Raw genomic sequence first — 22,268 nt, forward strand, 5'->3', positions numbered from 1 at the left:
TTTGTGTTCTTCCTTTAATAAAGAGGAATGTTCTCATCACGCTGCGCCTTGGTCTCCTCGTTACAACGAGCGTGACAATATGACATTGTATTCCCTTTTCAACTTAGCTGTGCTTTTAAATGGTTGAAAGCACAGTGATATACTGTACATTTGGGTGACAACTAAAAATAAGACATTGTTTTTCCATTGGAATTTGGTTGTGATCTTATTTGGTTGTGCTTTTAGATGGTTGAAAGCATAGTGATAACACATTGGAAATGTAACTAACTTTTGGCTGTCTTTTTGACTGGGTGAATATAGGTTGTAATCTCATTCATCAACGTCTCAACCAAATATTACCAAGTTATCCACGTTGAAATGACGTGATGTGCCCAGTGGGATGTGAGGTCCTGGGGATGATGAGTTTAAACCAGAGAGTCTTCCTCTCTCCTCTCCCTGCCTCCAGATGGAGTTCTGATGATGAATCTATGGCCTCAGTGTGTCTGTGTGTCTGACACTGTGATGTATGTAGGCCTGGTCCACTCTCCCCCGACCCCTCTCTCAGTGCTGAGAGGACCTGATGATTAGGCCCTGCCTCGCCTCCTGCCTCAGTGGGATTTCAGACAGAGCACACAGACCAGACCAAACAACAACAAAATGAGGAATACTCGTTTTGGCCATTGATTTTCACTGGGGGCATTTCTAAAATAGCCCATCTGACCTTTTGGGGCGAATGTTTCTGAATGGAGGAAACAGGGGCGCTACACACGTTTGGCCTTATGCCTTTTGCTATCTGCCTGGGCGGTACTGAAGGCTGACGGGGAAGGGGGATGGATTAGGTTGAGGTGGAAACTGGAGAGGTCTGATAGAGGCCACATGGGGCCAAGGCTGCCATCACACTACCAGAGTAGTGTGTCTCTATCATCCCACTCTGACTGGGTGTAATTCACCTGTAAGCACCCCAATAAAGTTCCCCAACACCTCCCTGTTCCCTCCCCATATACCACACCTGCCTTTACAACAAATCAGCACCAACTCAATTTCAAACACACATTTATTGTAACAAGTATATAACACTGTCATAGAAAATTATTTTTGGAGGGGTGGCAGGATTGTCCACCCGTCCATCAGTCACCTGGAAGAGCAGCTCAGCCTCATTATCCTGATTAAATTTGGGCAGATGTGCTGAATGAGGAGCCGCCACCGACAGACTCCCTCTGTGGTAACCATGGTGACACAAACAGCTACCTCTGTCCCCTTGAGCCAGTCAGGTGATGAAAACCAGAAAGGCACGGGACTGAGAAACGACGGCCATTAAGCAAAAAAAGAAAGAAGGGGGGACGAAAAAACGTTGAAAAAAACCTCCCCCTGACTGTCGCACTTAACAGTACATAAAGTAACAATTTCACCCCCCCACACACCCCTCTCTCTGCTCCTTCTGAATTTCTAAAATGAAAATGAGAATGTGCGCGTGCCGCGTTCCTTTCTCAGGAGATAATCTGGCCCCATCCAGATGATGAGCGGCATGCCACTTAACGGGGAGGAGATCCACTTTGATCACACCGCCCCGGGGCGAACCTATCGCAGCACAGCCTATTACACTGCCTCATTTGCATATGCAGCTAGGGCTTATGGGGAGGCTGAGATCTAGTCTAAAAGTTCTCAACGAATGAACAGAGCCAATGAAAGGCATCCCTTCACCACACACTGGTGTGGTGGTAGTGTAAGATCTCTTTACATAGAGCAGAGTGGAAAGGAGAGAAGATCCCCATTCTAATGTCCATAGCATACCACTTGGAATGCATGTCCAATACATTGCTTCATACTAAGTGGTACACTAGTATGGACATAGAATTTGAATGTGGCTAAGCAGCTCTATGTTGCTAGAGCTCTACTATGGTCTACAGTGCCTTCAGAAAGTATTCACACTCCTTAACCTTTTCCATATTCTGTTCTGTTATAGTCCAAATGTAAAATGTATTAAAATGAGATGTATTTGGTCACTGGCCTACACACAATAACCCATAATGTAAAATTGTAATTATGTTTTTAGAATGAAAAGCTGAAATGTCTTGAGTCAATAAGTATTCGACCCCTTCGTTATGTGCTGATAACATGATTTTGGAATGATTACCTCATCTCTGTAAACCATACTTACAATTACCTGTAAGATCCCTCAGTAAAGCGTTGCATTTCAAACACAGATTCAACCACAAAGACCAATGAGAGGAAGGAAACCGATCAGGGATTTCACTATGAGGCCAATGGTGACTTTAAAACAGTTACAGAGTTGAATGGCTGTGGTAGGAGAAAACTGAAGATGGAACAACAACATTGTAGTTACTCCACAATACAAACCTAATGGACAGAGTGAAATGAAGGAAGCCTGTACAGAATAAAAATATTCCAAAACATGCATCCTGTTTGCAACAAGGCACTAAAGTAACACTGCAAAAAAGCATAATGGTGGCGGCATCATTTTATGGGTATGCTTGTAATCGTTAAAGACTGGTGAGTTTTTCAAAATAAAAATAAATTAAATGGAGTTAAGCACAGGCAAAATTCTAGAGGAAACCTGGTTCAGTCTGCTTTCCACCAGACACTGGGAGAGGAATTCACCTTTCAGCAGGACAATAACGTAAAACACAAGGCCAAATATACACTGGAGTTGCTTACCAAGAAGACAGTGAATGAGTGGCCGAGATAAAGTTTTGACTTAAATCTACTTGAAAATCTATGGCAAGACCTGAAAATGGTTCTCTAGCAATGACCAATAACCAATTTGATAGAGCTTGAAAAATGTTGAAAAGAATAACGGGGAAATGTTGCACAATCCAGGTGTGGAAAGCTCTTAGAGACTTACCCAGAAAGACTCACAGCTGTAACCACTGCCAAAGGTGCTTCTACAAAGTATTGACCCATGGGTGTGAATACTTATCTAAATTACATATTTCTGTATTTAATTTTCAAACAATTCTAAAAACATTATGGGGTATTGTGTGTAGATGGATAAGAGAAAAAAAATATTTAATCAATTTTGAATTCAGGCTGTAACAACAAAATGTGGAATAGGTCTAGGGGGCGGCAGGGTAGCCTAGTGGTTAGAGCGTTGGACTAGTAACCGGAAGGTTGCAAGTTCAAATCCCCGAGCTGACAAGATACAAATCTGTCGTTGTGCCCCTGAACAGGCAGTTAACCCACTTTTCCTAGGCCGTCATCGAAAATAAGAATTTGTTCTTAACTGACTTGCCTGTATGAATACTTTCTGAAGACACTGAAGGTATACAGTGTTTATGCTCTTACTATTTCTTTCAATAATAGCTCATTATGTTTTGCTCTTTCGGTTTCAACATACATCAGGTGTCGATTAACATAAACACATACCAACTTTCAGCGTATCAAAACTATTTCACTAAATTAACAAACCGCAAAGAAGAAGAGTGGTCTACTTTTTGGGATCCACATGATCTCCATATATAAATGTCTATTTGTTTAGAAATTGGGGGACTAAAACAACTCAATTTAACAAATAAGCACAGTCGCTTCATACTTTATTTCTGATATTTCCCATTTGTGCACCTACAGTGCCAAAGCCATTTCATTGTTTTCAACTAAAATGCATATATAACTGTGACAGTAAACATATTTCTATCAGCCTTTACAATGCAAATGGCTTTACAGAAAGTGCTATGGTGAATATTAAACCGGTACTCACAACACTGATAGGCTCCCCAATCTATCTCTTTGAAAGAGCCATGCACAATGAACAGCAGTCTCCAAAATGTTATCGGGAGCCAGAAAAGAGAGAGGGAGAGAGAGAAAAAGAGAGAGAAAAGAGGAGGAGGATCTCTTTGGTGTGGTGTCTCTGTTCTATAGAAACCACTTTTCCAAACGAGGCGGACATCAATCAGCACAAATAATTCCTACAACTTTTTAAGTCAGACCTTTAAATGGCATTACATATGTAGCGAGGCATGAAAAATTTATATGTTGAAGTCTTGGGAAAATGTCAAGGGTAATGATCTCCAGCACAGCGCTTACCTCCTTAGCTTTTTGTTTCAGCCGAGCCTGCTCTGGGTCCTCTTGCCTGGAGCGACTCTGCAGAGTTAAGGAGGGGGGGGGGGACACACAGGTTAACAGCTGGTTTAAGGACCCCCTCATCTGTTGCAGCCAGCACAAAAATAGTACAAAATGGGAACAGGATACAAGGTGTCAAGGACATCGTATTTGGATTCATAGAAGTGCAATTGAGCGCCCAAGGCCAGTGCCCTTTAAACCTGCGCCAAATCCCACCGTAAATAAGCTGCTGGAGGGAAATTCTAATCAAAGGAGGTTATTAAAAATTCTGCGCGAGCCAGCAGAGCACACAGGGCTGGGAGAATGTGCTCAAACTCAGAAAGTCACAGGCACTCTGTCTGTCCCTCTTTTGTTCCGGTGCCATTGCTGTGTGTGTGGTGTGTGTGTGTGTGTGTGTGGTGTGTGTGTGTGTGTGTGGTGTGTGTGTGTGTGTGTGTGTGTGTGTGTGTGTGTGTGTGTGTGTGTGTGTGTGTGTGTGTGTGTGTGTGTGTGTGTGTGCGTGTGTGTGCGTGTGGTGTGTGCGTGTGTGTGTGTGTGTATGCAGAGCGCCACTGTAATTAGTCAGTGAGAGCTGAGCTGCCTGTGCAGCTTGTACCTGTCTGTGTGAGCTGTTAACCACAGGGCTTCCAATTAACCATACAGGGACTCTTCTAAAAGCTCACTGTTAGTGGCACCCTGCCAGATCACCACACTAACACAGTACTAGCCTACTGTAGCTATCAGCGACGCAGTGTACTTTTCCTATGAGTCTATGAAAGAAAGATAGATACACTGTTGAATGCTCCCGTAGTTTTATTGTACAACGTTTCGACCTGTAGGTCTTCGTCTATGCTATGGTAATACAGGCAGCTAACAGTGCTGCCCCCTGCCATAGCAATGGGAATAATAAAAATAAAATAAAATCTACTTCCTGTTTAACTAGCATAAATTCATTTAGCTTGAATGAAGGTTAGGGATATGACTAGTAATGGTCCAATGTGTCATTAACATTGCCTAACCTCTCTAAGAGCATGGTCATCCCAGTGGTGTTAAAGACTACCTCATTAATATCGCTGAACGTGATGCTCCTCTTGATGTTTCTTTTTTCTACTATAAGCAATCAAATGCTATTTGCCTTCAGTGGTGCTGGAAAGCAAGAGTCTAGCTACCCGTGCCCTGGCTCCCTCCCTCCCTCCATCCCTCCTTCCCTCACTACCTCATGAACAGATGCAGTCGTCTTGCCCTGCTCCTTGCTAATTGGCTTTAAATATATCAGGCGGTTCACGTGCTGGTCGGTATCTCAACTAAAACGACTGCATTTGCCCTCCAGTCGGCGGGAGCATCCCTGAAGACCTGAGTCATATTTTAAATGGACAGAGGAGTGGGAGCGGAGGAGGGGATTATTTTAGTAGATTCTTATTTGAGAGGTCAAATTATAAGGGAGCCCCAGCGTGGAGCCTGGCCATCAGCGAGGAGAAAACAGGGACAACGACGGACTGTTTATAAAGGGCCATGGTGGTACTGACATGCTTTATATCTCCTCTGTCAGCTCAGCTGTCCTGATCTCTCTCTCTAAAGGGAACAGGACACAAAGGGTGCATAACAGTACAGTGGCTGGATGCTGGATACACCCTCATTACTGTTTGAATACACCAGTTAGACTGTAGGAGGTGTATAGTGGAAATGGACAAGTCAAATGAATTAATGTGCCTCAAAACCATCCTATGTTTTAATAATGAGCCCAGACAACACATATTGCATATTAGTTATACACTTCATACTAAAGATTTTTTCAGGTGTGATAAACTGATGTTTAGTAAAACTTACTGTCATATACTCCTTCTAAAGACACTTACAGTTAGGCCCTGAGATTGCATCTTTTTTAAATAACAAAATAAAGCTTGGTGCTTAATTAACAGCTTTGCTGTCAAGGCAGTAGTTTCCTAATTACCAACTATAACAGCGGCAAGGCGGGTCATTGTTCATCAGTCTGAATGTTTCTAATGTCCTGCATGGCAGGCAGGGCCAGACCATAACAATGCTGTTAACACAGGGAAGTGATAATGCAATCAGCTGTGGGACATTGTCTCTGTTGAAAATGTATTAAATGAAGCAAGCTTCTCTCTAATGTCTCACCGTGGGGCATTTCCCTTCAAAACACATTCTGTTGGTGGTGACAGTATTGGACCTTCGCATCATACTGTATGTCTAATGAATTATGTACCTGTCTTATTTGATAGATTGTATGAAGTATGTAGAAGAACTTACTCAAGTCATTTCACAATCTTATAGAAGTTAAGTGTGTGGAAGAAGTGTTTACACCAGTATCAACAGCCTGAGTGTGACTGGATGGACACACATGAGTGTGCAGAGACTGCCTAGATGCAATTCATCTGTTCTGAGACTCTGTAAGGCTCTCTGAGGCTCTCCTGCCCACTACTGTTGAAGCTGGTTCTGAGATGGCTGACATGACACGCTTTTAGCTCTGGGCGTGTCAGCGGGTATGTGAGGAGGATCAGATCAGAGGAATGTATAGAGTTCCACAGTGGTTCCTCTGCTTGTTGTGTTGGGGACAATGAGAGGACAAAGGAGCCCTAGAGCGAGGGGGCGGGAGAACACACTGAGGTCACACTACGGAAGACACACTCAGTTTCATCTGTTAGCTACGGCCTGGGCAGGAACAGCGAAGACACCACACTGCCCTAGACCTTACACACTACCTTACACTCCACCTTACACTCCACCTTACACACCACCTTACACACCACCTTACACACCACCTTACACACCACCTTACACACCACCTTACACACCACCTTACACACCACCTTACACACCACCTTACACCTTACACACCACCTTACACACTACCTTACACACTACCTTACACACTACCTTACACACTACCTTACACACCACCTTACACACCACCTTACACACCACCTTACACACCACCTTACACACTACCTCACACACCACCTCACACACCACCTCACACACAAGTAACACACACAATAGCAACAGAGCTACTAAATTGAGCTAAAGATCAGGTTTGAATGTGAAAACACTTCATTGACTGTGTGGTTGTAACTAAAAGGGATATATGCCTTTATAACAAGAAGGCGACTAGGACTTACTTTAGCTGCTTTGAGTAGGATCTCTCTCTCCTGTTCATCCTTCCTCTGCTTCTCTATCCTCTCCAGCTGCTCAAAGAACTTTAGCTGCGACCGCACGTCTGCCGACTGCTCAAACCACTCCTCATCCTGCAGAGAGACAGAGAGGGAAAGAAAGAAAAAGAGAGTGAGTGGAGGAAAAATAACTTAAGATACTAAGAAGATCTCATTTTAACCACAAGTTTGGATAAACATATTACTATAACTTTAGACACCTCGTCTCTCTCAACCACCAGTTTGGATAACTAATCACAACTTTTCTTTGTTTACAGGTATCACTGCTTCTCGTTGTGTTAAATATGTTGTTCTGCACTTGGGAGATGGGAAGATGAGACAAGTTTCAGAAGAAAAACAAAGTTTGTGGGTCATCAAAAAGTTAATATGACAATTGTTTATTCCCTGTGTGTGTCTCTGTCTCTCTGTTCTCCCCCAAAACCCTTTATCAGTTTCTCTCACTCTATCTCCCTCCCTCTCTGTGGCGATGTGAGGAGCTGGGTGGCAGAGCAGAGCACAGAGTGGAGTGACATCTGAGGGTTTGTCACCACGCGCACTTCTCTCTCATCCTTCCTCCTTCCTTTGTTCAGAGCTGAGCCTGCACTCCTCCCCTCCTCCGTAACTCAGTCGAGCCGTGCTCTCTCTTTCAGGCCGCCCGCCCGGGTCTTTGTTCAGAGCTGAGCCTGCACTCCTCCCCTCCTCCGTAACTCAGTCGAGCCGTGCTCTCTCTTTCAGGCCGCCCGCCCGGTTGGTTTTTTCGCTGATGTCAACAGAGTGGCTTCACAGAGACGAGGAGACTTCACGCTTCTAACACGCCTCATTTACAAACCGCAAAAAAGACTAAACAAGACAGGGACAGCTGTAGCCCACCACCCCTCTCCTCTGCCTCACATACAAACAGGAAAACAGCTTTTCAAAGTTGCTATGCTTTTTGCTTTCTTTCTTTTACAAGGAGCAGAGTTGAATTTACTTTATTGTAAACCAATTAAATGTGGTTACATTGCTATATTCAAGGCCAAAAGTTAATGTCACCCCATGCTGGTGTGCCAGACAGAGGCCTGCAAAAGATCTATCAGGTATTTTTCAAAGTTTGGAAGAATAGGTTTCTGTGATAACTGTGCTATGGTGTTTATCACTTAAGTGTAAAAAGCGCCCACCTCCTCATAGGTATGTCTGTCTCTGGCACGACTACTTACTTTACCACCGTCCATCCTGTGCTGTGCGATGGAGGAGACCTTCTCCAGCACAGTGCGGAGTCGGGACTGGGTAGCGTGGGAGATGAAGTTCACAGCCTCCATAGGAACCTCTGACACACCAAACTTCTTAGCTTCGGGTCACACACAGACAGAAGGACTCCAACATTAATACACGCTGATCTCCCCAAATCCCAGTCAGAAAAGACTTTTCATACTACTGAACCAAGCTGAGCCGAACCAAACCAAGCTGTAATGAGCTGGCCTGGTTCCACATCCATCATAGTTGTTGGAACCATGCTAAAAAGGACAAAGCAAAACATCTGTGCCAGCACAGTTTGGGTTAGGTCAGGACCATAGTGTGAAAAGGGTATTTGTTTCATAATGATAAAGCTCTGTCTAGATGTTTCACAGTTCTAGTGCCATGTTGAGAATAGTATCCAAGTATGAATTGCCAAGCTTACTCTGCAGTCTTTCATGTGTGTAGCTGTAAACAACATTGGCCAACCTTAACTTTAAAGGATCATTTCAACTAGTTTTCTGGCAGTAAACAGTTTGTGAAGTCATAATTCAGAGGACAGAGTTTAGCAGGTTAGGATCTGTTTTTCTTCCTTTTTAATATTCCATTAACAGAATGTTCTCTCTGGTACACTTTTAAGTAAACCACACCAATTATTTAAATCAGCTGTACTGTACACACACCTTTTCCCAGTCTAACATCTTGAAAGGATCGAGATCCGTATAAGCCTGATAATTAGTGTGAAAATTCAAAAACATTTTCTCTGGGTCGTAAGCGATGTCAAAAGGAAAAATACTAAAGGCTTCCACTCGCCAACAAACTGAGATCTTTAAGGCACCGAGACAAAGAAAGCCAAGGTCTCTATGAAATAATAAATACCTTCCTCAATGTACAATGTAGTCCACACCAGCACCTGGCTTAAGACAGGAGAGTCTAAACAGCATTATAGGAGAGTCTAAACAGCATTATAGGAGAGTCTAAACAGCATTGAATTGCTTTAGTGTTAGTTTCCAACCACCTTAACAGGCTTTATTTTGTACTGTATTTACTGGTAATCTCATCTACCCTTAAATAGCGAAAAGTGAACTTTCTGCACTGAACACGAGTGAGTCTCTCTGGAGTTGAGTCCTTCTGCATGTGTCTCTGCAGAATTGGACCTCTGAGGTACCAGTGCACATATACTTTGAGAGGCTATTCTAGAGAACTCCAGCTGTGCATATGTTCTAGGCGCTGGGAGTCAGGAGGGAGTTGCTGCTTGCGGTTTCACAAATGAAACTGGCCCACGGCTCAAGGACAAGCCTGAAGAACAATAGAGAGAGGGAGAAAGAAGAGAGATAGAAAGAGAGAAGGGGGTGAGAGGAGAGAGAATTATGGGAAGAGATAGAAAGAGAAAAAAGGAGAAAGAAAGAAACAGGGAGAGAGAAACAAGCTCCTGGACTTTCTGAAAGATCCTCACCGGATCTGAATCTATCCTGCCCCGCTGTACATCTCCCTGTCCAGTGGTGGCAGCAGAGAGCAGAGGGCAGCATGAAGCAGAGGGGTGAGTCAGGGCTGTGTACCACTGTGTGAGAAGGACCACATCCCCAATAGCCTCTGATTGAGCAGAGTTGGCAGGCTGGGGAGCCTCCCTTGGTTCTGCTGCCAGCTGAGAGTTCTCCACAGCCCATCACTGACACAACAAAGCCGCCCAAGTGCCACTTCCCCAGCAGGGGGCACCATGGCCTCCCACCCACCCGGCCCCCGCACAGCACCAAGCCCCCAGAGCAAGATTTACATTTTTAACCCCCTCCTCCCCAAGGCGACGGGATAACAACCTCACCAATGTACCGTCTAACAGCACATGACCTCTGGGCCTCATTGTCACCGTCACCGTGGATACTTAATTGAGGTAAAACAAGAATAAACATATTAGCGCTAAAACTCCCTGTTGTGTTTGAATTCTATTCTACTGTGTGATTTATAATGCAACGTGTATTCAAGACTTAGTTGTTTATGGTAATATTATTGAATTGCACTTTCACACATTAGGCTTAGACATTTCCGACACAGTGCAAAAAGGCCTGAAGTGTAACAAAGTGCCATTTACCAGTACCACCATTGAATGTGCCTAACGAGAGGCCAATACATTGTAGATACTAGTCTATCACATGGTAAACCCTCACATGAATTCTAATATGAACAGAGACTGATTCCACTGGTCCGTGAATCATCTCACATTCGCAAATAGGACAGTATCTGAATGTGGAGCTCCAATCAAAAGACAGAAGAAGAACTAAATCCAGTCTTGTAACTCTGAACTCTCTTCCTTCAGTCCACAGGACAATCTGACAAGCAGCCTTCAAAAGACAGCTCTATAAAGTATTTATGTCAGGGCCTGGGGTCTAGTAAGTTCAGACAGACACTGAAGAATTCATTAAAGGAGGTGAAAGAACTGTTAAGTGCACCAAGTTTAAAATGAGGGAGGGCAGAAAGGAGCGTCTGCTCCGGCCTGGCCTGCAACCTCCCATCAGGGGAAGTAAATCAAACTGTCTGTCTTTAGTGATGACACTACAGACGCAGAAACAACAAGGAGAATACAAGAAAACACAAAGCTAACAGACAGATTTCATCACACACACACACACACGCAGACACACACACACACACACACAGACAGGGGTCTGGCCTATATTTTCTAAACCAACACACGTTTGAAGGAACATGATTCTGTTTGGTACACGTTCATGAATAAATTCAAGATCAATCTGAAGATAATAATCACTATGATGAAAATGAAGATCAGCATCATTGGCAACACTTGATGATTATGGAATTATTATTATGGACCTGGAGATAATACTAACCGTGAAGACAACGATACTGTACATGATTCCACCTCAATTCTCTATCATTTAATGACTTTAAAGACTTACTGTGCATGCAACTTCTAATGTTCTATTGCTGTGAACAAGTCCTCATCATATACAATATGGGTATTCTCCAGAGGTTTCTCTAGTGAGGGTGTCATCATGTACTATAATGTACTGTAGTAGTGTACTGTCCGTACCTGTCTCCAGGATGCGTCTGTGTAACAGGCCCGGGTGAAGGAAGGCCTCATCTTTACAGGAGCGGATGTGTGTCCCCACCAGCTCAGAGTTGGTTGCCAGGATACGAGCGCTCTCTTCATTCAGGTTCACCCCCGCCATGGACGCCACATCGTTAATGTCATCATCATCCCTGGAAACAAATAGATGGAGGATCCATGTTTTAAGGGCTCTATATATGTAGTTTGTTTCTGCAAACTTGTTGTGTATTTGAGTTTTAAAAATAAATCTAAAGTTGTAATTTCCACTTAGAAGTGTCAGACTTGTTTTGCCCTCATGAAAAATGTACCAACTCCTACAAAAATGGTAATGAATTATAATCCACATAATAATTCAAATGTCCTGTTGCTGCTGTAGCAAACTGCCTCAAATTAAGATCCTACATCTGTACATGAACTCTTACAACAATGTCTGTATAAAACAATATTGTATGTATCCCTTTTACAGTATTAGTTTACATGTCCCTATAGACAATTACAGGGCTGTTCCTGTGGAAAACTGACAGATTTTCTCATTTCATTCAAGGTTCAATCGTACAGGGAAAGTAGTGTATGCACTTGCATTGTTATGATTCAGAGGTGTATAAGCTGATCATAATAATACACTATTTTAATAGGCTTTATTCCATCCAGAGTCCATTTGAGTCAGCATATAGTAGGATTGACAACGTTTGGATGGCGGGGAGCTGGGTAAGGATGCACAGGAGGATTGGAACTGCTGTGTGATGAATCTGGCAATATACTAATATCAACAAACACTGTATACAGACCACTCTGCTGAGAACAGCAACATCATCCAGTACACGTCCAGTGGAAATATCCACCACCATTTTGAATCACAACACGATCTGGCTTCTCAATACATTGTTCATTTTCTTAAATATGAGCTTTTTTAGAATTCATACATAGGTTTGGATCAGTAAAATGTATTAGGTATCGTATTTGAGGTAAACAGTAACAAGGGGATAAAGGACCAAGAAGACCTATTGAGGTCAAGATCCTCCCCAAGGATGACCATCATTAAAAGAATGGAGTGTCTGACCCAAACAGTTCAACTTAAATTTTAGGTTTTGGGTGAATCTGACATTGACAGTGGCCAGGCCTAAATCCTCTTTCCAGTCTCTCTATGAGTGAGTACCCTAACAGGGGATGAGTGCTTTGGTAACCTGGTTGTGGCTGGCAATGCCCTGAGCTCATCATCCATGGAAACACTGCCTCCCTCCCTCGCTCGCTGGGCTGGAGGAACCACTAAGTGGCGGTGACAGAGGGCACAGAGAACCACAGAACACACACAGGGCAGCCGCTCACTGCTTCCCTCGCCCGTTCCTTCACCTCCCCTCTAAAGGAATTGGCGTTCGCACCGCCAGCAGCCGCTGGTTCCGACCGTCAGAAGTTACGTGTTGCGGGGGCCATGCACGTTGATGCTGCCTTGTTCTCTCTGCCCGCAGCGGGCGGGCGTCCATGTGTGGGAACACATCGCCATCGTCAGCAGCAGGCATTGCACCCCGCTGATGTCTCCCTGTTCCTCTGTAATGTGACGAGCACCTATATGAGTCCTGGCATCCCGGCAGGAGGTTGACAAAGACGATTAGAGCTCCTTCCTACACCAAGAGATCTCACTAGACCCTCTACTCACCCTGCCAGTCCCAGTCCTACTCTCTCTGAGTCTAATAATGAACCTCCATGTAGAATCTACCCAACAACACTCTCATGATAAAGGAGATTATTATGTTATTATTATATCTCTCCCTCCTACTGTAGGCTATACACCTTCGTCTTCACCACCGTCATCTTCATCAACACCCTGGCCTCCTAACCTCAATATCCATTCAATAAATAAACCATCATATGTAATGATGAATAACACATAAAGTTACACAACACAGCTAGTGGACATGCAAATAACTCCCTTATTCCTGATTCTTAATAGCACAGCTAGATGTCTCCTGTGTTTGGGGGGGATCTACAACCAAATGGAAATGCAAGACAAGGCTAACATTAAAAGGAAGGAATTAGATATGAAACGCATAACAAAAAGACTCCTGAACGAATGTACAGTACCTTCTCCTCTCACTAATAAAGGTGAGATATAATTAGGTTCCTATGGAGGAAAAGACACCTCTCAATGATTGGTTTGGCTTTGCTGCGGGACATGACACCGAGAGCAACATTAATACTTATGCATGTATTTTCCATATCAAGCCTGGATGGGAGAGGGCACGCCGTAGGTGGGGAGTTGGATTGCTCTGCCATTTAGAAGGAGCATGTGTATGTGTGGAAAGGGGGCATCCAGTCAGGGAAGAGCCAGGATCCAGGGCCAGACAGGGATCGTCTCTGATACCTCCCCCCAGAGAGTGCCCCCTGTGCCAAGGTAGGGGTCGTCCACCGAGCCATCTGAGTGACTAACACCCCTGAGACCCCTCCATGTAGCTAGTCATAACTCACAGTGAGTGAGACACACACACACAGTCACACACACAGTCACACACACAGGCTCAGGCCACTGCAGCTTCCTCAATGTGCACTACAGCCTGTCGCTTTAGACAACGCTGACTGCTGCCAATATGTATCAAAGCCAGTGTACTGTAGTTTAAACACGTTCCCTCACTGTGTGTCCGGCCTGGTCTGGACGTGAATGAGCTGGATGGGGGCCGGGGTAGAGGGACGTATGACCCAGACCAGACATAGAGTGGGCAGGAGGATTTGGGGGAATGATGGTGAGCTCACTGCTGGCATTTGAACCTTTATTTAACTAGGCTAGTCAGTTAAGAACAAATTCTTATTTACAATGACGGCCTACCGGGGAACAGTGGGTTAACTGCCTTGATCAGGGGCAGAACGACAGATTTTTACCTTAACAGCTCGGGATTCGATCCAGCAACCTTTTGGTTACTGGCCCAACGATCTAACCACTAGGCTACCTGTCGCGGCATTGGGCTGAGGGGGCTGACGTCTGAGATGGCTGAGGGCTGAGAACTAGGGGATGAGGGCCGGCTGTGATTAAAGCGGATGTTGGGTGTTTACAGAAAGCATGGAGGGAGAGACCAGCTGCTTCCACTCAGCACTGTAAACCTACACTGTGGCTGCCTGTCTGTCTGTCAGTAGGTCAATGGTCACCACAGCAGAGCACACTGGAACTCACCGGGAACCCCACAGGCCCTGCGGTCTGAACACAACCCAGTACAACACAACACATCACAGCACAGCACATAACAACATAACGCAACACAACACAGCACATCCCAACACAGCACATAACATAGCACAACACAACAAGCACAACACAGCCCAACACAGCACATCCCAAAACAGCACACACCAACACAGCACATAACACAGCACATAACAACACAACGCAACAAATCACAGCACATAACAACACATCACATCACAACAGATAAATAAATACACAGGTCAAGGTGGAGACACTAGAGGGGTTATGCCTGGTTGATTATATTTGAACCATGTTTGACTGGTTATGAATTGAATCTCTGAGATCCTAGTCTATTCAACCCCTATCCACTTATCTACTCAACCCTAGCATTATATTCTTTACAAAGGGAAACAATACAAATCTGACAGGGCTCCGGGCAGCCGAGCGGAAATGGAGAAAAACTCGCCTCCCTGCGGACCTGGCATCCTTTCACTCCCTCCTCTCTACATTTTCCTCTTCTGTCGCTGCTGCTAAAGCCACTTTCTACCACTCTAAATTCCAAGCATCTGCCTCTAACCCTAGGAAGCTCTTTGCCACCTTCTCCTCCCTCCTGAATCCCCCCTCTCTGCAGATGACTTCGTCAACCATTTTGAAAAGAAGGTCGACGACATCCGATCCTCGTTTGCTAAGTCAAACGACACCGCTGGTTCTGCTCACACTGCCCTACCCTGTGCTCTGACCTCTTTCTCCCTCTCTCTCCAGATGAAATCTCGCGTCTTGTGACGGCCGGCCGCCCAACAACCTGCCCGCTTGACCCTATCCCCTCCTCTCTTCTCCAGACCATTTCCGGAGACCTTCTCCCTTACCTCACCTCGCTCATCAACTCATCCCTGACCGCTGGCTACGTCCCTTCCGTCTTCAAGAGAGCGAGAGTTGCACCCCTTCTGAAAAACCTACACTCGATCCCTCCGATGTCAACAACTACAGACCAGTATCCCTTCTTTCTTTTCTCTCCAAAACCCTTGAACGTGCCGTCCTTGGCCAGCTCTCCCGCTATCTCTCTCAGAATGACCTTCTTGATCCAAATCAGTCAGGTTTCAAGACTAGTCATTCAACTGAGACTGCTCTTCTCTGTATCACGGAGGCGCTCCGCACTGCTAAAGCTAACTCTCTCTCCTCTGCTCTCATCCTTCTAGACCTATCGGCTGCCTTCGATACTGTGAACCATCAGATCCTCCTCTCCACCCTCTCAGAGTTGGGCATCTCTGGCGCGGCCCACGCTTGGATTGCGTCCTACCTGACAGGTCGCTCCTACCAGGTGGCGTGGCGAGAATCCGTCTCCTCACCATGTGCTCTCACCACTGGTGTCCCCCAGGGCTCTGTTCTAGGCCCTCTCCTATTCTCGCTATACACCAAGTCACTTGGCTCTGTCATAACCTCACATGGTCTCTCCTATCATTGCTATGCAGACGACACACAATTAATCTTCTCCTTTCCCCCTTCTGATGACCAGGTGGCGAATCGCATCTCTGCATGTCTGGCAGACATATCAGTGTGGATGACGGATCACCACCTCAAGCTGAACCTCGGCAAGACGGAGCTGCTCTTCCTCCCGGGAAGGACTGCCCGTTCCATGATCTCGCCATCACGGTTGACAACTCCACTGTGTCCTCCTCCCAGAGCGCTAAGAACCTTGGCGTGATCCTGGACAACACCCTGTCGTTCTCAACTAACATCAAGGCGGTGGCCCGTTCCTGTAGGTTCATGCTCTACAACATCCGCAGAGTACGACCCTGCCTCACACAGGAAGCGGCGCAGGTCCTAATCCAGGCACTTGTCATCTCCCGTCTGGATTACTGCAACTCGCTGTTGGCTGGGCTCCCTGCCTGTGCCATTAAACCCCTACAACTCATCCAGAACGCCGCAGCCCGTCTGGTGTTCAACCTTCCCAAGTTCTCTCACGTCACCCCGCTCCTCCGCTCTCTCCACTGGCTTCCAGTTGAAGCTCGCATCTGCTACAAGACCATGGTGCTTGCCTACGGAGCTGTGAGGGGAACGGCACCTCAGTACCTCCAGGCTCTGATCAGGCCCTACACCCAAACAAGGGCACTGCGTTCATCCACCTCTGGCCTGCTCGCCTCCCTACCACTGAGGAAGTACAGTTCCCGCTCAGCCCAGTCAAAACTGTTCGCTGCTCTGGCCCCCCAATGGTGGAACAAACTCCCTCACGATGCCAGGACAGCGGAGTCAATCACCACCTTCCGGAGACACCTGAAACCCCACCTCTTTAAGGAATACCTAGGATAGGATAAAGTAATCCTTCTCACCCCCCTTAAAAGATTTAGATGCACTATTGTAAAGTGGCTGCTCCACTGGATGTCATAAGGTGAATGCACCAATTTGTAAGTCGCTCTGGATAAGAGCGTCTGCTAAATGACTTAAATGTAATTTAAATGTAAAATGTAATGATGTTATACAAAACACCATCTACATAGCACAACACTGGGGAGTGGAAGGAGGGGGGAGTATTTAAGATCAAACAAAAAAATGCCTACAGTACAATCTCAGGATCATCACTATTTTAAGGAGGGGGGAGACTCCCACCATCCCTCCCCATTTCTGGCCTATTGTGCACCCATGCTGGGAGGGAGTGGCTGAGAGTGCTCTGAGGTGAGAGAATATACACGCCACAGGGCTCTGTTCCAACATGCTCTTATGTCCTCAGGAGGGGAACAGTATAGAGGTACATACATACAGCCCTGCCCTACCAGGGACTACTACACTACACAGCCAGACAACAGGGATTCCTAATCCATGTCAACCAGCAGAGTAGAGGGGTAGTGCTGGTGAGGATATATGAACCCTATTTGATTGATCTGACATGAAACTAGTGTGTAGCCTATGTACTGTATGGTTAGCCAGTATAGTGCACTGCTAGGGCAGGGAGGCAATGCGTGGTTTGTGTAAACATGGAGGCAGAAGCACCAGAGGGAAAAGGTTGTCAGTAACAAGCAGCCCTGACAGCTTAATTATCAAGGCCACTAAAGATTTATTGGTTTATCAATCAGGGCCCGGGGCGGCTAATTTCCCCTCAGGAAGGGAGGCCATTACCATGAACCCGGTGGCCTACTATGGGCTCGGAGCCAGCGTAAAGTAACTAAGTAAAAATACTTTGAAGTACTACTTAAGTATTTTGGGGGGTATCTGTACTTTACTTAACTCACCTACATTCATAAATAAAATAATGCACATTTTACTCCTTACATTTTCCCACACCCAAAAGTACTCGTTACATTTTGAATCTGTAGCAGGACAGGAAAATGTACATACATACGCACGCACACACAAACTGCGATGTGCTCGCAATCACGCTTGTACACACATATAAGCACCTATACTTATAGGTCAGATCGTAAAGATCATTTTTCATGAACACGTTTTTTACAAAGATGAAACGAGCTGAAGAACCTGGAGGGAGGGTAACCATAAACATCTATATTAACAGGGGGTAACCATAAACATCTATATTAACAGGGAGTAACCATAAACATCTATATTAACAGGGGGTAACCATAAACATCTATATTAACAGGGGGGGGGGGGTAAACATAAACATCTATATTAACAGGGAGCAACCATAACCATAAACATCTATATTAACAGGGGCAACCATAAACATCTATATTAACAGGGGGTAACCATAAACATCTATATTAACAGGGAGTAACCATAAACATCTATATTAACAGGGGGTAACCATAAACATCTATATTAACAGGGGGTAACCATAAACATCTATATTAACAGGGGGTAACCATAAACATCTATATTAACAGGGAGCAACCATAAACATCTATATTAACAGGGGGTAACCATAAACATCTATATTAACAGGGGGTAACCATAAACATCTATATTAACAGGGGCAAACCATAAACATCTATATTAACAGGGGCAACCATAAACATCTATATTAACAGGGGTAACCATAAACATCTATATTAACAGGGGGTAACAAACATCTATATTAACAGGGGTAACCATAAACATCTATATTAACAGGGGCAACCATAAACATCTATATTAACAGGGGCAACCATAAACATCTATATTAACATATTAACAGGGGGTAACCATAAACATCTATATTAACAGGGGTAACCATAAACATCTATATTAACAGGGGTAACCATAAACATCTATATTAACAGGGGGTAACCATAAACATCTATATTAACAGGGGGTAACCATAAACATCTATATTAACAGGGGTAACCATAAACATCTATATTAACAGGGAGGTAACCATAAACATCTATATTAACAGGGGGTAACCATAAACATCTATATTAACAGGGGCAACCATAAACATCTATATTAACAGGAGGTAACCATAAACATCTATATTAACAGGAGGTAACCATAAACATCTATATTAACAGGGGGCAACCATAAACATCTATATTAACAGGGGTAACCATAAACATCTATATTAACAGGGGCAACCATAAACAAAACATCTATATTAACAGGGGCAACCATAAACATCTATATTAACAGGGGGTAACCATAAACATCTATATTAACAGGGGGTAACCATAAACATCTATATTAACAGGGGGTAACCATAATATTAACAGGGGTAACCATAAACATCTATATTAACAGGGGTAACCATAAACATCTATATTAACAGGGGTAACCATAAACAACCATAAACATCTATATTAACAGGGGCAACCATAAACATCTATATTAACAGGGGGTAACCATAAACATCTATATTAACAGGGGTAACCATAAACATCTATATTAACAGGGGTAACCATAAACATCTATATTAACAGGGGGTAACCATAAACATCTATATTAACAGGGGGTAACCATAAACATCTATATTAACAGGGGTAACCATAAACATCTATATTAACAGGGGGCAACCATAAACATCTATATTAACAGGGGTAACCATAAACATCTATATTAACAGGGGGTAACCATAAACATCTATATTAACAGGGGGTAACCATAAACATCTATATTAACAGGGGTAACCATAAACATCTATATTAACAGGAGGTAACCATAAACATCTATATTAACAGGGGGTAACCATAAACATCTATATTAACAGGGGTAACCATAAACATCTATATTAACAGGAGGTAACCATAATATTAACAGGGGCAACCATAAACATCTATATTAACAGGGAGGTAACCATAAACATCTATATTAACAGGGGGTCCATAAACATCTATATTAACAGGGGGCAACCATAAACATCTATATTAACAGGGAGCAACCATAAACATCTATATTAACAGGGGTAACCATAAACATCTATATTAACAGGGGTAACCATAAACATCTATATTAACAGGGGGTAACCATAAACATCTATATTAACAGGGGGCAACCATAAACATCTATATTAACAGGGGGCAACCATAAACATCTATATTAACAGGGGTAACCATAAACATCTATATTAACAGGGGTAACCATAAACATCTATATTAACAGGGGGGGTAACCATAAACATCTATATTAACAGGGGTAACCATAAACATCTATATTAACAGGGGGTAACCATAAACATCTATATTAACAGGGGTAACTAAACATCTATATTAACAGGGGGGGTAACCATAAACATCTATATTAACAGGGGTAACCATAAACATCTATATTAACAGGAGGTAACCATAAACATCTATATTAACAGGGAAACCATAAACATCTATATTAACAGGAGGTAACCATAAACATCTATATTAACAGGGAGTAACCATAAACATCTATATTAACAGGGGTAACCATAAACATCTATATTAACAGGGGGTAACCATAAACATCTATATTAACAGGGGGTAACCATAAACATCTATATTAACAGGGAGTAACCATAAACATCTATATTAACAGGGGGTAACCATAAACATCTATATTAACAGGGGGTAACATCTATATTAACATAAACATCTATATTAACAGGGGTAACCATAAACATCTATATTAACAGGGGGTAACCATAAACATCTATATTAACAGGGGTAACCATAAACATCTATATTAACAGGGGTAACCATAAACATCTATATTAACAGGGGTAACCATAAACATCTATATTAACAATATTAACAGGGCAACCATAAACATCTATATTAACAGGGGGCAACCATAAACATCTATATTAACAGGGGCAACCATAAACATCTATATTAACAGGGGGTAACCATAAACATCTATATTAACAGGGGGTAACCATAAACATCTATATTAACAGGGGTAACCATAAACATCTATATTAACAGGGGCAACCATAAACATCTATATTAACAGGGGGTAACCATAAACATCTATATTAACAGGGGTTAACAAAACCATAAACATCTATATTAACAGGGGGTAACCATAAACATCTATATTAACAGGGGGTAACCATAAACATCTATATTAACAGGGGGTAACCATAAACATCTATATTAACAGGGGGTAACCATAAACATCTATATTAACAGGGGTAACCATAAACATCTATATTAACAGGGGTAACCATAAACATCTATATTAACAGGGGGCAACCATAAACATCTATATTAACAGGGGCAACCATAAACATCTATATTAACAGGGGGGTAACCATAAACATCTATATTAACAGGGGGTAACCATAAACATCTATATTAACAGGGGGTAACCATAAACATCTATATTAACAGGGGGTAACCATAAACATCTATATTAACAGGAGGTAACCATAAACATCTAAACATCTATATTAACAGGGGTAACCATAAACATCTATATTAACAGGGGTAACCATAAACATCTATATTAACAGGGGTAACCATAAACATCTATATTAACAGGGGGCAACCATAAACATCTATATTAACAGGAGTAACCATAAACATCTATATTAACAGGAGTAACCATAAACATCTATATTAACAGGAGTAACCATCTATATTAACAGGGGGTAACCATAAACATCTATATTAACAGGGGGTAACCATAAACATCTATATTAACAGGGGGGGAGTAACCATAAACATCTATATTAACAGGGGGTAACCATAAACATCTATATTAACAGGGGTAACCATAAACATCTATATTAACAGGGGTAACCATAAACATCTATATTAACAGGGAGTAACCATAAACATCTATATTAACAGGGGTAACCATAAACATCTATATTAACAGGAGGGGGTAACCATAAACATCTATATTAACAGGGGTAACCATAAACATCTATATTAACAGGGGTAACCATAAACATCTATATTAACAGGGGCAACCATAAACACATCTATATTAACAGGGGGCAACCATAAACATCTATATTAACAGGGGTAACCATAAACATCTATATTAACAGGGGGTAACCATAAACATCTATATTAACAGGGGTAACCATAAACATCTATATTAACAGGGGTAACCATAAACATCTATATTAACAGGGGTAACCATAAACATCTATATTAACAGGGGGTAACCATAAACATCTATATTAACATTAACCATAAACATCTATATTAACAGGGGTAACCATAAACATCTATATTAACAGGGGGTAACCATAAACATCTATATTAACAGGGGT

At 43.2% G+C, this 22,268-nt stretch overlaps 1 protein-coding gene across 1 annotated transcript in view; it reads right to left on the bottom strand.

Annotated features, from left to right (window-relative positions):
• Positions 1–3,299: 3,299 nt before the first annotated feature.
• Positions 3,300–22,268, bottom strand: part of LOC115124803 (transcription initiation factor TFIID subunit 4-like) — a 46,061-nt gene continuing 27,092 nt past the window's right edge. Inside the window, exons 9-12 of the mRNA XM_065015599.1 lie at positions 11,461–11,630; positions 8,399–8,529; positions 7,173–7,298; positions 3,300–4,077 (exon numbers count right to left, since the gene is read on the bottom strand). Coding sequence (XP_064871671.1) covers positions 3,913–4,077; positions 7,173–7,298; positions 8,399–8,529; positions 11,461–11,630 — 592 coding nt within the window. The 3' untranslated portion in view covers positions 3,300–3,912. The remainder of the gene's footprint in view (positions 4,078–7,172; positions 7,299–8,398; positions 8,530–11,460; positions 11,631–22,268) is intronic.

The sequence above is a fragment of the Oncorhynchus nerka genome, unplaced genomic scaffold (assembly GCF_034236695.1).
Source record: "Oncorhynchus nerka isolate Pitt River unplaced genomic scaffold, Oner_Uvic_2.0 unplaced_scaffold_93___fragment_2___debris, whole genome shotgun sequence".
In the NCBI taxonomy this organism is placed as follows: Eukaryota; Metazoa; Chordata; class Actinopteri; order Salmoniformes; family Salmonidae; genus Oncorhynchus; species Oncorhynchus nerka.